The following is an 18,318-nucleotide window of genomic DNA, read 5'->3' as shown; positions in this document are numbered from 1 at the left end:
TTTAATATACAAGTCAGTATCCATGCAGTAAATAAATGTCCAGTTCATACAAACAGATTCTTCTAAATGGTACAAATATTACACTGGATTCAGAATTCCATACAAACATTAATACATGATTCGTCAGCCATGTTGACTTGAATTAGAATTATTTCAAATGGGCTGCAGAAAGGCCACGCCTCTGTACAGTTGTGCAAAATCTGCAAAACATTTGCAATCCAAAATGCATTAAAAAAACTTCAAAACAAATAAACAGAGAGACACTCCTCCTTTCCTGCCTTCATCCCAACAGCAAAGATAATTACCAGTAAACATCTGAGCTCTTAAAGTTTAAGTACATTCACTGAGCTGTACAGGCAACAGTCTAAAGCTGGTTCAGTGAACAACTCATGGTAAGGACTACTAACAGGTGCTTTTCCATTTGCCATGAGTATTATCAAACCGTGTCATGACTCTTAACTTCTGCAGCAAAACATTAAAAAGCAGCACAAATATTTTGTCATGCTCTGTTCACTTTTCATAAACACTAAGCTGGTAAAGGATAAATGCATGATTCAGGATTTTCCTCCTCCATGCCCATTCCAGGGCGTGTGCATAAAGTCTAAGTAAATGTTTCGCTCCTGTTCCCTGGGTTGTTTCACATGTAGCTGAAATCTTATGTAAGTTTCAAACATGTTAATTGGTTTGTGAACTCAACACAAGCTGGAGACATCCTTTCCTCTTCAAAAGCAAAACAGAGGCTTTTTAATTGTCACTAGTTTTTCAGATTATAATCTTGACCTTGTTAATATCACATTTTTCCCTGCATACAAAATGTTGAATTTAACAGATTAGGAAACAAGTAGGAGACTAGTCGAAAAATCCTATTTACCCCCTCTCTGCCACCTGGGAGTTGACAAAGTGTTTCAGATGGAAAGCGTTATGTCGGAATCCTTTTCTTTAGCTACTTTTTTTGGACGAGTTAAACATCCTTAACAAGCATGGTCAAAGTCTGGTTGCTGTCATTGCAAAAAGCTACACATGAACCTGATACCATCAGTGCAAAAGCAATCATATTATTAATAATAAAGAACCAACAATAAAATTAAGGGGGGATAACATACAATTTGGTCTTAATTAAAAATACAAAAACAAAAAAAACTAATTTGCACTGATGAAAAACCTGTACTATAGCTCTCTTACAAACCAGCTTTTAAAAAGCATGGGATAGTTAATACCTGAACTTTTGATAACTGAACTTGTGTCAGTGATTTTTTTTTGTTTGTCCTTATTTATTTATTGAATACTTGTCCGTTTTCATCAAAACTCAGCGATAATCACTGCATTACCTTTTTGTCTGTCACTTAAGAAAATTCCTAGAGTTTTTCATTAACTATAAAAAAATGTTTTATTTTCCACACAATCAAAATAATACCTGAACTCCAAAAATGTAATGCAACACTGGAATTATATAGTATAAAATTACATTTTTAAAGAGGTCAACTGACCTTCAGTCACAAAACCTTGATCCTCTAGAGCTTTCATTTTGAAGCTCACCATCTTCCAAAATGTATTTTTTAAATATATTTTTATTTATTAAAAACCATGTTCATTTGTTTTGCACAAACTAAACACAAGCTGAGCATTGGTAGCATAAAAATATACAAATTCCCATTAAAGACAATGGGATCATGGACCACGTAAGGTTTACTTCACATAGCTGAGTAACATTAAAATATAATTTACCAGACCTCCCAAATATTGATAGAAAAACTACTTTATGCACTGAGTAAAGGATTGGAATGTAGCAAATTGACAAAAAAGACAACACTTATACATGCGTTTCAATGTATGAATGGGTGTGTGCTAAAGAGGCTATAAGTGCATCTACTTCAGAAGAGCCATTTACAGGGTCCCTTGGGGTACTGTTTTGACAAATATCCAAGAAGAGATCAAGGTACATTTGTTTCCATTCTTGAAAGTCTTTAGATGTCAAATCTGGATTATTGAGAACCTTATCTATAATGGCTACCTCTCCTTCTCTGGCCTGCAAAAGAAAAAAGAACAGACAGCGATAAATTACTAGCAAGAGTATCTCATATAAATGATGAGCAACTTAACAAAAGGGCAAGCACATGTAAGACACAAAGGCATTAGAAAGAGGGGGGCATAATGTGCCATTGATTTGAAGCCTCTTGAGGTCTACTTAAAAATGATGTCATACATGGGTCAGGGTGTTGGACATCACTTGGGCTGCAGGGCTTCCCTTCTTATTACCCCTTGATCTGTTATATAAAAACAAAATCCTAGCTATTTACTATTAGCTGCTTTAGTTTCTAAGAAACAGTTTCACACTGTGAAGTGCCATCTGTTGACTTTTCTTGATTTCATAAGAAATACTGTTAGTGTGTGGGATGCAAACAGATGGCCTGACATCAGTCAGTTCAGGGAGGCTTTTCAGCTGTGCTCCTCACCTTGGCATCTGAGCACTACATGTGAAAAATTAAGCAAGGATGTTTTAATTAGATATAACTGCTCTTCATTAAAGATCATAAATACATCTAGTAGAGCCGGTGCTCTGGCCCTTCCCACTGTAAAGGATATGTCTACACTGATTCGCAGCATGGGTAGACAGGTTTGCGACAGCTTGAGATGAGTGAGCCTGCTAAAGATATCAGTGTAGACCTTGCACCACTGGTGATGGCTCAGGCTAGCTGCCTAGACCCAGGCAGGCTTGGACTTGAGCGGCTAGACCAAACCACAACATCCACACTGCTATTTTTAGCATGCTAGTTGGAGCTGAGCTAGCATGAGTCTGTCTACTGGCTCTGGGAATCACACCTCCCAGCTGCAGTGTAGACATACTCATAGGGGCGAGAACCTGGCTGGATCTCCTCCTCAAGTTCAGAGCCAGAAGAGCCCACTTGTACCCTATTCCCCTGCTGTCTGGGGTGCACACGGGTGGAGAAGGTGTGTGGCTGCTCTGTGCTATGCTCTTAACAATCCCTGGCTGGTGAAGGTCTCTTGAGGGGCCATACCCAGCAGGTGTAGATCAGAGCCGGCTTCAGGCTTCCTTGCAGTCACTCCACTCTACTGCAATCAAGGGCAGCTGGATGCAACAGACTCAAGCCTTAATAATACAATTAGCACCCAGGTTTAAGCATGAGGCCTTTCCGATAGTAGTGATCTGTTCATCAACAACTTCTCCTTTACTGTTTATTCCTACAGGAAGCTTCATGGTCCCCACTGCTAACTTATCTGTTCCATGATAACTGTACACATATGCTAAACCTTTCATCCATTTTGGTGAGGGTGATGGGTGTAGTTAAAAAAACAGCCTGCTCTGTCTTTCACCTGATACACTTGGAAGAGTCATGGTACCAAGAAGTAGTACATTTAAAATGTTATTAACATGTATAAAGTGATCTTCATGTTGAGAGTGCTTTGCAAACAATAGCTTTTTGATGTTCCCCAGAGTAGTCGCATATTCATTTTTGAGATAGGGAAACTGAGCCAAAGGTTAACATCAAAGCTGAGATTAGAACACAGGAACTCCTGTGCTTGTAGTACGGGACTGTGCTTCCCTGGTGCTGTATTAATAACTCCTGGGTACTCTGCCCCTCCTTACTACTGCCCAGTGAGCTTGCACCTTCCAGGAGGAAGGACGGCCTTGTGATTAAGGCACAGGACAGGAAGTGCAGCCTTGTGATTAAGGCACAGGACAGGAAGTACAGCCTTGTGATTAAGGCACAGGACAGGAAGTGCAGCCTTGTGATTAAGGCACAGGACAGGAAGTGCAGCCTTGTGATTAAGTACAAAAACCTTGGTTCTGTTTCTGGCTCTTTCCCAGACTTCCTATGTGAGACTTTGGGAAAGCCACTTAAAAGCCTTACTTTCTCCCTCCATGTTCCAATTCTGCAAAGTGTTACATATACGTTTAACCTTACATACCCCGAGTAGCGCTATTGCCTGAAATGGGATGACACTCACTGTGAGTAAAGTAAATCCTCTGTGTAAGTCTTTGCAGGATCCGGGTCATATAGAATGGAGATAATACTGTTTAAGTGCCTCTCAGGGGGGTTGGAAGACTTAATTCATTAATGTTAGTAAAGCACTCTGAGACGAAAGCTGCTACCAAAGGCCAATGTATTTAGTATCTAGCGGCTTAAAATGTAGTAAGTTAAATTTAATATAGATAACTGGGCCTCAAGGAAGATCCAGCATAAGAGTATCTAGTGCTTACTGTGCTTTAAAGGAACATCCCTGATGTAATCTGGAATAGCATGCACTGCGATAACTTTCTGATGATTAAGGGAGTAGACAAGGTGGTTAAAATTTCAAAATACAAATGCTCTGTTTTAAATGTAGGGCCATTATTACAATATTTGTATGTATCATTCCTGCCATTTATTTCATAAATCTTTGTACAACCTTCAGGCAGAAAACAAATGTTCAATTCTTTTCTAGACAAGCTTAGTAATCATAGAGCAGCAACATTTTAAATAAAACTGCCACTTTCCAAATGATTGACTTTAATTAAGCTTACTCTCAGGTAATGATATAGCACGTTTATCTTGGTAAATGAAAATGTTTTGGGGAAAAAGGGGGATTAATACCTCTTCTGAAAATTTCAGATCAAATCATGTTTAACTCGGTAGGGGAGGAGCTCACAGAGATTTTATCTATTGAGAAATAAAACAGATTTCTCCCCCCCAGGACACTTTTCCTCAGCTTTGAGAACAGAATTTTCCCATGTCTCTCTTTTGTTCTTTTCACACACAAGATTCAGACTGCCTTCCAGCTGAGTATAGTTAATCTTTGATTACAATATAATAAGATCCAACTCTTTGGTGGGATTTCCCCCACCTTCTACTATCTCACCTTTAAAGTGCTTTTCAGAATTCGCAGTTGGTGCAGTTTTTCATTGACTACTGGATCGCTACATCTTTTTATAAAAAACTTCTTGTACTCCAGCTTGGTGGAAATCCGGTATTCTCCTAAAGGCGACAGACTGGCCTGCTCCAAGGCTCTGTACCAATCTTGCAAGGAGTCTTCTGGCTTTTCTTCTACAGTTTCAGCTTTAAAAAACCAGGAAAAAAAAAAACCAAGAGAAAGGAACAGTGTATAATTAACATGGTTATTAAAAACCCATAAAAGCCTCCCTAAAAGCAGTATTTTTAACAAATCCAGAAAAGGATCATTTCACATATAGGGAGAGTATTCCACATCTGCCAAAATCTGCCCCCCCCTCAAAAGTATTGCAAGTCAAACATTGCCTAAAGCTATTTTTCTCTCTAATTATTGCTTAAGTAAATCACTTCTAGATACGGTACTTTTCAAGTGAAACAAAAGCAAAACTTTTGACAATACAAAGCTTTTTACAAAGCAGAAAAAAAAAGATTACAGGGTATAAGTTTACTGTCATAATAGACACGTAATTACAAATAACCACCATAGTTAATTCATAAGCTATTGCAAGAAATGGAAGCAATAGGAGCTGCCTACGAAAAGAGAAGGAACTTCAGGTGAGAGATCCGACTGAAAAATAATCAGGGGAAGGAGGCTTAACATTGTCTTGGGGTTTTCCCCCCCTTTAGGGGAATACGAAAAGGGTTCTCAAAAACAAAGTAAAGATGTGCTTCAGTTCAGGAGGCGGCATTTCCCCTACGATTGTGTGTGTGTGTGGGGTGGGGGGGCTGTTTCTGTTTTGCTTCTTCAACTGACATTACATTTTCTCTCTCTTTTGTCCCTATTCATGCACATGTGAAAAAAGTAATTTATGAGGTCACCTGTACTATCCTTTGTGCGACAGTAATTCCTAGAGGTTCCGCTTAAGTTGCGGCCCTGTTGGGTTAGGAATTGTGCAAAGAGTAAGAGACAGCCCATGCCTGCACTTGTAGTCTAAGCAGACCAACACAGACAGGCGGGAGAAAGGATGAGCTATTCATTTTGCTTCACTGATTCTCCTGCACATATTGTTTAAAACAAATATGGCCTGTGAAAGCACTAAACGCTAAGACGGCATTAGAGAGAGAGAGAGAGAGAGAGAGAGGAGACCTTATTTCTTCCCCGTCAGTAGTGCATGTTTTCCTACCCCAGCCTAACCTGCCAGTCTCCTCAACCTGCTTCTGAAAGAAACACTTGTCGAAGTCAGATGGCCATTCAGACTTAAGCACATGCCTGACTTTAAGCACACAAGTTAGGTGCCTTAAATGTGAGCATTCACATGCTTAAGTACCCTGATGAACTGGGGCTTCAGCCTCCATGTATACTCAGACATTAGCTTTTCTACTAACACTACTGACAAGGATGCTAACTGGTGCAAATGGTGACCTCAGCTTTCTGGGGGGCAGATACATGCCAACCACAAACTGGACTGAGACCAACTACTCATTTCACAGAGGCCAAACAAACATCAGACAGTCTAGTAACTACTCACCTGGGTCAGTTTCAAACAGGGAAGCTAGAGAGAAAAAAACCTCTGTCTCCCAGAATAATACTTACATTTATATAACGCCTTACATGCTCTAAGCACTTTACAATCATTAATATCAGCAGAAATCCTCAGAGACATGCAGTCCTTTGACTCTTCTGTACATTTCTGTAATCTAATAGTAATTTGTAAAGCACACATTTTGTTTTAAACATCCTATAGGTGAGGAAGGATTACAGCTCTTCAACTGAGAGAGAGGTTGTGGCTTTGAAAAGAGCCTTTGGGTTGTTGCGTGTTCTTTCCCTAGATCCTCTTACTATATAATATGCTGCTGGGAGACAGTCACTGATTTAATCACATGTGTGTGTAGGCAGCATTTAAAGACAAATAAAAATGACAAGATGCCATCGTCTTTTTTTTCTTTTCTGTTATAAAGACTGTTATTGTTAAAATAAAAGAAAAAGACTAAATAAGTGAATACTAATACACTGGCTCAAATCCTTTGTGTTCTTGATTTTTTTCTGCTTTTTTAGAAATGTCGCTAGGCTGCAATTTTAGAATTTCCATGAGACATTACAATAAATAGGAACATTAGTACGGTCCATGTATTCATGTCTGTTTGCATCTTCCAATGTGTAATTCTATCGATTTAAGGTGCTATCTTAATGGTATCTGAGTGATTTACAAAGAAATCTGGATAAAGCTAGCTAAATCTGACAGCAGATTATTTTGTCTGTTTCTCCCTTCCTTTTATCCCTTGTTATATAAAAAGTGCATCTCTCTCCATCTCTTTCCTCCAGCAACAATTTTTGTTTCATAGGACCATGCTTTCTCCTCATGGGTGGTTAGTAGTTATTATGGGAAAACTATGCTGAAGAGATGAGTTTTTATAATTTAGCCTGAAGCTGTCCAGATTCAATGGCATGTTAATCTCTTGTGGCACGGTGTTCTGGGCCCAGCCACTAAGAAATCTCTCAACCCTATCATGCATTTCACAAGTTACTGAAAATCCCAGCTTTCCTAATGAGCAATTAAGAGGCAGTCCTTGAAACAGTTTAGGCTTAACCCATTTAGGGTTTTGAATAAGAAGAGCATTACCTTAAATTCATCTAAAAAAAGAACAGGAGTACTTGTGGCACCTTAGAGACTAACAAATTTATTTGAATATAAGCTTTAGTGGGCTACAGCCCACTTCACTGGAAGCATGGAATGGAACATATAGTAAGAAGATATAAATATATATATATATATATATATACACACACACACATACAGATAACATGAAAAGGTGGAAGTAGCCATACCAACTGTAAGAGGCTAATTCATTAAGCTGCACTATTATCAGCGGGAGAAAAAACTTTTGTAGTGATAATCAAGATGGCCCGTTTAGACAGTTGACACGAAGGTGTGAGGATACTTAACATGGGGAAATAGATTCAATATGTGTAATGACCCAGCCACTCCCTGTCTCTATTCAAACCCAAGTTAATGGTATCTAGTTTGCATATTAATTCAAGCTCAGCACTTTCTCACTGGAGTCTGTTTTTGAAGCTTTTCTGTTGCAAAATTGCCACCTTTAAGTCTGTTACTGAGTGGCCAGAGAGGTTGAAGTGTTCTCCTACCCGTTTTTGAATGTTATGATTCCTGATGTCAGATTTGTGTCCATTTATTCTTTTGCGTAGAGACTGTCCAGTTTGGGTTTGAATAGAGACTGGGAGTGGCTGGGTCATTACACATATTGAATCTATTTCCCCATGTTAAGTATCCTCACACCTTCTTGTCAACTGTCTAAATGGGCCATCTTGATTATCGCTACAAAAGTTTTTTTCTCCTGCTGATAATAGCTCATCTTAATTAATTAGCCTTTTACTGTTGGTATGGCTACTTCCAGCTTTTCTCTGTATGTATATATGTATCTTCTTACTACATCTTCCATTCTATGCATCCAATAAAGTGGGCTGTAGCCCACGAAAGCTCATGCTCAAATAAATTTGTTAGTCTCTAAGGTGCCACCAGTACTCCTGTTCTTTTTGCGGATACAGACTAACACGGCTGCTACTCTGAAACCTTAAATTCATCTGTAACTCTGCAGTTCCAAAAAGCACAGGTGAAGGATTTTCATCAGCCTGTATTACTAAGTAGTACCTCTGCCACTATCAACATCAACTGAAGCTCTTCAGGGCTGTCACATTCATGCTAAGATAAAGAATTATGCAGTAATTGAACCTAGAAGCCATCAATGAATCTGTGAAAGGGCCTGAGGGGGAACTTGGGCAAGAGAATTTCCATTTGTGGTAACCAGATCAATGATTTAAGATGGGGGGAACATCTTGGCTGGATGGAAAATGGTATATTTAGTAGCAGACACTATTCTGATATTGGCAGCAATGAAGAGTCCAGAAGGCCCCCGTTTGCACCCCATCCTGACAACTGGCAGACAGATGTACTGAAAAGATAGTGCTATGGTGTTAGCCACTTCTTTGAAATATTTCCCCTCTATCCACATACCTCACCTCCATCTTGCTTGAGGTTATCTTCATCCAGGCACTGATATCACTTAGTCATCTGCATTTGGGAGTAGGGCCGGGGCTTTGGTGTGAAGGATTGAGCAGTGAGGAAAAGAGAGCCAGTGAGGTGGCTCTGAGCATTTAGAAGTCGCTCTGCATTTAGGCCCCTTTGTTAGTGATGTCAGATACCTTTGCAGAGGCTACAACATCACCTTGTTCCAGTGGAATGCTCCTGCACCCTGGGAAATGATAAAGACGACAGCACTGCTCTTAGTGACTGGAGCTGCCCGTCAATCAGCTCATGTGGGGGAGTGAGACTATTCACTGAATAACTTCATTTTAAAGCTTCACCCCAAATATGTAAATGCTGGTGAAACCTTTAGCTAACTGGCTAACATCCGGAGTTTTAAAGATGAATTACAAATATTTGCTTTTTTAAATACCTAAATCATGCTAAAGTTTCCAAAGACTTTAAAAAATACAAGCTGTGAAGGAATGGATTCTCTTTCCCTGTTATTCCATGACAAAGGGGCAAAGGATGAGGGACAAGAGTGACAGTTCATGGACAGTTAAATATTAAGATGGAGGTCCAAGAACCAACACATATGTTAGAGGATTGAAGCCATTTATCCCTCTGTGGGTTCCTAAAAGAAAAGTTCCTGAGGGAGGATAGGCAGAACTCCCTATTCTCCTTCACTTCCTTTCCTGAGGGCAACCACCATCATGGTAACATCCATGTGGTAGCAGTTGTCATGCTGTTGTAGATGTTTGTTGTTTGTTTGCTGTAACTCCGTACTAACCTCTTGCACGATGTGAATTTGGGTATGAGTGGAAGATTGTCCTCTTCCCCACTCAGCTATGTCCTTTCCCTTCTATTTCTTTTTTGTCTCCATGGCAGGTATGGTTCTCTGGAACTGTGGTGGGGGCTGGGAGTTTACTCTTGACATTGGTTCCTATGATTAGACGCTCCTGATCTCACAGATTGAGACACAGAGTATTTCTAAACTGCAGTGAGACACCTGCGGATGGCCCATGCCAGCTGATTCTGGCACGCAGGGCTCTGGCTGTGGGGCTGTTTAATTGTGGTGTAGACATTTGGGCTCAGGCTGCCGCCCAAGCTCTGGGACCCTCCTAACCTCTCAGGGTCCTACAGCCTGGGCTCCAGCCCAAAGGTCTACACCACAATTAAACAGCCCTTTGGCCCGAGTCCTGTGAGCCTGAGTCAGCTGACATGGGCCAGCTACAGATTTTTAATTGCAGTGTAGATATACCCTAAAGGATATGGTATCTATCCTAAAAGCATCATGATTTGAGATTAAATTAAGTGTCTAAACTAGCTCATGGTTTAATCTAAGATAGCTCATGGTTAAGTGACTGGGTTAGTAATACATCAATTTGCCAATGGAAGGCCTCAGGTGGGGCTGTAGCTGTCTGATACGTTGCACCTGCATTACAGTCTTTTTAAGGAAGAATCAGGCCTCAAGGGATACCTGATTCAGATACAGAACAGATTCTGGAGGAGGGCTGTAGGCCTAGTGGGATTCACAGACTAATTTTAGAATGGCATCACAAACATTAGGTTGTTATTCATTATTCTGAGTTGGCTCCTGAGTCCCAGACTGTGTTTCTTTAGCCACCTGGCTCCTATGAAAAAAATGGTTTTAGGATTTCCATACATTGTTGCAGGTAAGAGTCCCTAATCTGGAACACTGATTGTTATTCCTGGCCGCATCCATTTCTTGAGCAGCGTTTTCACTTGGGTATAGAACAGCCCCCACATGTACTTTGCGGCACACTAGCCCTAAATTCTATAGCGAGGTCTCCAATTGCTATACCACAGTGGCACCAGTCTGTGACAATGAAATTTCTGCTGGAGATTCAAGTATATTCAACATCAGACATTTTTTATTTAATTAAATGTGAAACTGAATAATACACGCAGCACAGAAGCCATTGCATTATTTTGATATTCATCTTTCAATTTTGGAAGGTTTCTGACATGTATTTTACACTGCCTCTGAATTTACAAAGATGCCATAAACATTTTATCAGGAAGGGAAGATGGAGGTTTTTTGCAGCTAATGAGGAGAAAGTTGCGGCTTTTGGTACAACATTAAGGGATGAGAAATGATTTGAGTTAAAGACATGCAGATGCACTTTGGGATTTTGGCAGTTCAATCCCATTTGTGAGTTATCTGAGTTTTGTGAGTTGGTGAGAGTTAACTAGTTTCCTGACCCAGAAATCCTTGTCAATAACCATATTCCTCTTTACATTATTTCCCCCAGTATATCCAAGATCAATAGGTAAAACATTAGCTGGATATTGCTATTAAAATGGTCAGAGTGAACTAGTTACCATTGCTGATATGTACATAGTGGTATTAGGTTTCAGACATAACTCTTCATTGAGTTGAACAGGAGCAGTCCTGACCACTGAGAAGAATTACTGTCTGTTTGCAGGCTCAGGAAGACAACACTGAATCAGTGAATTCAGAAGGTTTCATATTCAATCCTATGGGTTAGAGCCTGATTCTGTGGCAGGGGATAGATGTTATAGACAGAGTCACAGAAAACACAGAGCCCTGAGCATAGATTTCTCATCACTCTTCTAATCTTAGTCTCTAAAGGTTTGTTATCTTCTTCAGAAGCTTTCCATATTATTGTTATTATATCAGCAGAGGTGTCTTCTTACACCTTCCATTAGTCCTCTTCCACTAAAGGGTTCATGCCACTACAGACCTGTGAAGCATTTGCAGTTAAGAAAGGTACCAGAAGAACTACAGATTACATCCAATGCTATTAGCACACACATCATCTGTGAAAAGGTAACACAACACCATCAGCCCTCAACTTTGTCACCCACCAGACCGAGTGTGCAGGTGTTTCAAGGACCTACAGTCCTCCTTTTGAGGCTTGCAGGCTTTTAAGACCTGCTCATCATATTTCTGCTGTTCTTCCCACTGTCACTAAGATTCCTCTCCTCATCTTTAAGTTCCTCTTTCTTTTTAGGTTGCCAGCCATCTGAGCATATCTTCAGTATTTTGGGGAAAGAGAGCTTCTGCAGTTTGGTGAGGTTATCAAGGCAGTTGCCTCTTCCCATTTCCTTTTTGTGGCTGCAACCCTTTTCTCAATTATCCTCCACCTGTCTTCTATCCTCCAGGCTCACTATGTTGTTTTCTTCTTCAAATAATTAAATGTTTTGCTTTGCTAACTTTACTACTTGGTTACATGCTTCATCCAGCTATTCAGCGCCTCACTCGCTTAGCCACTACTCACCTGTAGTTAATTAAAGATGCATTTGAACAAAATTACCACCTTCTGAAAACCCTGAGAAAGTTGAGCTATAGACTTACTGGTTTCTATGTCAGAGAGTGAGCAAGGTGAAAATGATCAAACTGAAATCCCTGTGCTTTACTGAAATCTAAACTCCTATTTTCATTCCTTTTAATGAGGTCACACACTCTGGCTGAGAAACCAGCTCAGCTGAGCTTTCCCAGGATCATGGGGAGGTAATTTTATTAAAAAAAGGCATTAATTACATTATTAAACAGCTACCTTCCCCCCTGGAAATCTCACATGATTTGCTTTGAACTTTACAGCAAAGCCTTGGCAGTTCATCTTTAGCACCCGGAAACTAACTTCATGAAAAGTTTTAAGACCTTTTAGTGGCTGCTAGTGAGTGCCATGCCAGGGACAAGGGTTGGTTTCTGGCCACAGGTAAGTGGACAGGTTGGGAGTATTAGGTAAAGGAAGTCCTGACCCTCCCTCCTTCCCCATGCAAAAATCTGCCCTCCTTCCTTGTTTGCCTTCTTGACACTGAGGGCACATCCACACTAAAAGGTGTTTGCTGACCACGTGTTAGCTAATACATGGTAATTAACATGAAGTAAAATCCTAGTGCAGACAAAGCACTTTCTAGCTGTCACATGTGTTAGCAGGTTGAGATAAACACTAGGTGCCTGGATTTAGCTAATACATAGTAAGCAAACGTGAACTTCTAATGAAGATAAGGCCTAAAACATGACCTGGTCCCCTTATTCAAAATTCCCAAACCCTTACTCAGTCGGTCAGCCAGCAGAAGCGTCAGAATGTCAGGCTTGGAGTAGGGCAGGACCAGTATGAATAAGGCAAGCGGAAAAAGAACATGGAGGCAGGTGAGCAGGGTGAGGTGGCATTCTGCTTGGGAGATCTTCTGGTGCTCAACAAAAGAAGGGCTGAGGGAAAAAGGTAGGGAAATGGGAGGGATTCATTATGTTTAGAGAAGGGAGAGCAAGAAGGCCTAAGGAGAGAGAAGGTGGGCTTTGGCTGGGTTGGATGGATGGGAAGAGCCACTGAAGAGAAGTAACCTATTCTTCAGATTCTCAGTGCAAAATACCAGAGTACCATAAATTCTTCAGTGCTCTAAGGGTTAATGTTCATGTGACAGGGATCCTAAGATAAGTCTACATTACACAAAGGGGGAAAAATCAAAGTTTATAATTCAAAGAAATGAGAATTTAAATAGTTTCTACATCTATTTAGATAGAAGACTGATTGACAAAACTGAATATTTTCTCTTTCTCTCTCTCTCTTGATTTAGCCTAAGGGCATGTCTATACTGCAATAAAACACCTGTGGCTGGCCCATGTCAGCTGACTCAGGCTCACAGGGCTCAGGCTGTGGGGCTATCAAATTGCAGTGTAGATGTTCAGGCTTGGGCAGAAGCCAAGGGGGAGGGCCCAGAGCTTAGGTTCCAGCCTGATCCTGAATGTCTACACTACAATTTCATAGCACTGGAAAACTAAGTCAGCCGCAGGTGTTTTTATGCAGTGTAGTCATACCCTAAACCAAAAGAAGAGAACCACTCAAACCAGCAGAAGGTAAAATTTTTCATCTGCACATGAAGTCACCTCTCTGAGGCACGTTTATAAAGGAAGCCATAGTTAGATGGAAAATCAGCTCATAGTAGGAGAGCAGTGTAGTTCCCACGGGTGATTACTGAGAAAAGAACAATTGGCACAGTGTTTAAGTACAGCACAGAGTAGGCAGGAGATAAAATGTGATGCAATTCTGGTCTGCATGGAAACCAAAGGCTAATCAGCTGGTCAGCATGATTTAGGACAGATTCCTCTATTAAAGTGCAAAAGGAAACCTATATCACTTATCACCTCCTTCTCTGTACTTACAGTAAAATAAAGGTCTGAATGTTATTTGTTTCTTAAAATGAACCCTTTTTCAAAGGTAAATGCAAGCTGTGTTAATCTCTGGGATTCTTTTGAAATTCTGCGGATCACTTTCCTTTGCATCTTCCCTCCCTTTTTGCCTTCTACCTCTCCTGCCCTCTCTGTTTCTTGCAATCCCCTTCGTTTTTGTTCTTCTTTCAAAGTAGTAGGATGCTAATATCTAAACTGCATTGTTAAATATATTCACCTAAGTTTGGGTCATTGCTGATTACGTACTCTATGTATCTTATGACTTTTAAAACAAAACTTGTATTTTTGGACAATATAAGCACTGTACCCAGATGTACCGACACTTTTTTCTTAACCTGTGTATTATACAATGTTTTAACATTAGAGCTCCCACTAAGTCAGTCAGCAACACAGAGGTGATGGAGTGCTTCAGAGAGGCCTGTGTACGCTGAAGGGGGTGGGGGATAGAAAAGAGTTTCCTAGAACTCTCCCTGAATTAGGGGAGGGATGCCCTTAAAAATGAGCTGACATACACATTTCCAGAGTAAGTGTTAGCAACTAGAGAATCAGAGGACAGGAGTATTAAGGTAACAGGCTACACCACTGCCTCCTGTACAGAGGAAGTGTATCTGGGAGATTTTTATCCATGTCCTATTTATGCCTGTTATGTAACCTTCAAGACACAGAGGAAATTGTCGAGGAAGTCTGCACAGCAGAGCTGTGTACACTCCTGTACAATGATTTACACTCATCATCTGAGACCTAGGGCCCGATTCTCCTCTTTTGTTGGTGAAATTGGTTCCTTGAAATAAAAGGAGCTATAAAACTGATGTAAATAAGGGGAGAACCAGACTCCTAGTCTGTGTAGGGTCTGAGGTATATTAAGCATATTGAAGTTGCACCTTACAGGCCTCAGCCCCATTGTGATAGGCACAGTACAAGCACATACCAATATGATCCCTGCTCTGAAGGGCGTACATTCTCAGGCTATTTAACCTCCAGTGCTCATGATCCATCAGCTCAGGCATTAATGCCAGAAGTGACCTTTATGATCACCTAATCTGACCTCCTGCACATTGCAAGCCATGGAACCAAACCCACACCACCCCGTAATAGATCCATAGCCTCTGGCTGAGTTAGTGAAGTCCTCAAATCATGATTTAAAGACTTCAAATTCCAGAGAATCCACCATTTGCTCCAGTTTAAACCAACAAGTGACTCATGTCCCACGCTGCAGAGGAAAGCAAACACCCCACAGGGTTTCTGCCAATCTGACCCGGCGATCAGTTAGACCCTGAGCATGTTGGAAAGACCCTCCAGCCAGACTCCTGGAAAAGAATTCTCTGTAATAACTCAGAGCCCTCCCCATCTAGTGTCTCATCACTGGCCACTGGTGAAATTTGCTATTAGCAGTCACAGACAGCCACTGCAGGCAGTCTCATCATACCATCCCCTCCATAAAGTTATCAAGCTCAGTCTTGAAGCCAGTTAAGTGTTTTGCCCCCACTGCTCCCATTAGAAGGAAGTTCCAGAACTTCACTTAAGTATGACTGTACTAGTGAGTGCAAAAGTGCATAGAAAAAATAAAATTCAAATAAAAATAAAATAATTCCTAACAGTAACAGGAAACTGATGATTAGAAGCAGAATTTATTGGCAATGACAAATATTTATAAATCTAACCTTTAATATTTGTTTTAAGTGCTTTATTTACATTATCTTCCATATGTAAATGTCAATTTAATTTTTATTTGCTGCTTTTTATTTTTTAGTGCCTCACTGGGAAAATTTTACATAATGAAAGAGTCTCTCTTGTCAATTTCCTATTTCTTTTCTATGCTACATGTGGAAATTAGTGTTTAATTTTGATGCAAACCGTTAAAGTGAAATAAACATTGCATTCACCATTACCATTCTCCCTGCAAGCTTCCTCTCATTCTCCTCAGTTCAGGGACAAAGTAAAACCATGCCACCCGGAAAGACAGTTGAAGTATTCAGGGGACAGTGCAACTGGAGAGACAGTTTGTGTCACTGTATAGATGGGAGCACTGTGACTTTTAAATGGATAATGATTTCCCCATGGATTAGTCCAGCAGCAACCATTTGGAAGCAAGTATTTCTTCAGCAAAACATTATTTTCATAAACCTAAACTGTAAGGGCACACGATGTTGCAAAAGGTTAAATGACAAATGGTAGGGACAGTTGGACATAGCTACATTACTCATCAGTCCAATTCGAGCAAAACTCACTCTTGTACAACAGCAATATCAGTCAAGGTTTATAGGGTTGGTAGCTAACTAAGTTTGAATAGAGTACATATTCCTAGTACATCACCTGTTCACAGAGAACAGGAACACTACTCCACAGGATAGTAAATGTCATATTGGTATGCTTTACTTTGCTGGATATTACAACACACAGGGTGAAATTTCCCAAAGCGTTTAAGTCCAATTTTCATAAGTGTCTAAGTCACTTAGGAGCCTCAATTCCATTTTCAAAAGTGTCTTAGGCACTTCTGAAAATTGGACTTAAGCGCTTTTGAAAGTTTTACTCATAGGTTTTATTTAGAACATGTCATATATGCCAATGTTCTTGCAGATTTCTTGATAAATGCATTAATTAGACCTCAGACTAATGAATCTGTAGCTTAATTTATATTTTATTTATTTAAGACATGACATTGCAAGATGTAAAGCTTGTCAGGTGCTGAATGCCCTCAACACCACTGTAGTCTGTTCTCCTCTAAGCACCACCTAGGACTGGGCCCCTATATAGCACCTTTGGTAACAAAACCTAAAATAACGACAACAAAAATTTAACAGCAATATACTCTTTACCACAGATTTCTTATGCAATTAAATGTCCAGATGCTGAATAAACTTTTGAACATGGAACGTGTGCACTTTATTAAAAAAACTTTCTCCCACAATTGGTACCATAATCATGATGGAAGAGACATCTGTCCCATATCCATTAGGAAGAATACATGTGTGCATTCCCACAGGAAAAGGGAGTAACAGAGTTTATGGGCAAAGGGTATGCAGAGGCAAATCTGGATAATTTGCCAATGAGTAATATAGATTTTTTTTATTAAGCAGAAAATAATACCTTTAAAAAACCTAACCTCATGAATAAATCAACTGTCTTCATTAAAGAAACGTTAACTGCCATTTTCCAAACTTTATTTTAAGGCATACAGAAAAAATATTTGACAAATGTGTATGCAATTAATGTCATGGGCTGCTAATTGCAGCCCTTCGGAATCCCTCTCAAAAATGGTAATGCTCATTCAATACAGTCTGTGATAGGAAAAAATGAAGCTTGAGTTATAATGCACAGTGCGGCAGATATATTAGCTCCTTCTGGCCTTTGGCAAAAAAGAGTAAATGAGCCATCAGTGGAACCCAAAATGGCAGCCAAAGGGCATTTTAGATTCTTATCTTGGCTTCTGGTACTCTAATTCATTTCCAAAACATTTAATTTCTAACTGATTCTGGAGTTTAATGACAGGATGCAAAGGACTGGTTCAGGTTGCAGGGCATTCCATCAAGGTTTTAACAATAAATCTTTCAGGTTGCAGAATCTTTATGCACTTAGCACTGATTTATCGACACTGGCAGAGGCAAGTATTTCAAAGGCAACATTATATAAAGAGATGAATTCTGCCTTTGTCAAGTGTTGGAAAGAGCAGTAAATTATATTTAAAAATCAATTCCTAAGGATACACGAGTAATAAAAACATGGTGGGTTTACCTGTTTGGTCAACAGGCAAAAAACTGTATCAATTTTGTAAACAACAAGTAACACTGGGCATACTTTGCTATAATAGGCATGTTCAATTTCTTGATTGGTAACAATTAAAAATGTCAAAATCATGGTGTTAAATATATAGATTGACTTGTGAGAGGCCCATTAATGTTAAATTGAAACACAATATGCATACTGATGAATATCCAACTAGCATATATGTCATAGTATACTGGATTTTTATTTTATAAAATTAATATTAAAACTATTATAGCTTTGTTACTGCTGTAAAGCAGAGAGATGCAATTTTATCCACTGCACAATTCTTACTTGTGAGGAAAAAAGCATAGTCTACTTATTTATAAAAGGGAAATATTTATATATAACTATATATATATATAACTATATATATATATAATTTTATTGGTATTAACAGAACGCAATACCATACATTGAGCCAACAGAAAGAAAACATTTCAAA

At 39.7% G+C, this 18,318-nt stretch overlaps 1 protein-coding gene across 3 annotated transcripts in view; it reads right to left on the bottom strand.

Annotated features, from left to right (window-relative positions):
- The window catches only part of CNKSR2 (connector enhancer of kinase suppressor of Ras 2), a 377,815-nt gene continuing 359,497 nt past the window's right edge, over positions 1–18,318 (bottom strand). For all 3 annotated transcript variants that reach the window (XM_084643098.1, XM_084643099.1, XM_084643100.1), the window contains 2 exons: positions 4,861–5,057; positions 1–2,026 (listed from right to left, as the gene is read on the bottom strand). In XM_084643098.1, the coding sequence (XP_084499224.1) occupies positions 1,811–2,026; positions 4,861–5,057 (413 nt within the window). In that variant the 3' untranslated portion in view covers positions 1–1,810. The remainder of the gene's footprint in view (positions 2,027–4,860; positions 5,058–18,318) is intronic.

This window comes from Lepidochelys olivacea (assembly GCF_965140295.1).
Source record: "Lepidochelys olivacea isolate rLepOli2 genome assembly, chromosome: 1".
Lineage (NCBI taxonomy): Eukaryota > Metazoa > Chordata > Testudines > Cheloniidae > Lepidochelys > Lepidochelys olivacea.
Note: the sequence above shows the minus strand (reverse complement) of the source record. Positions and strands in the feature narration are given on the sequence as shown.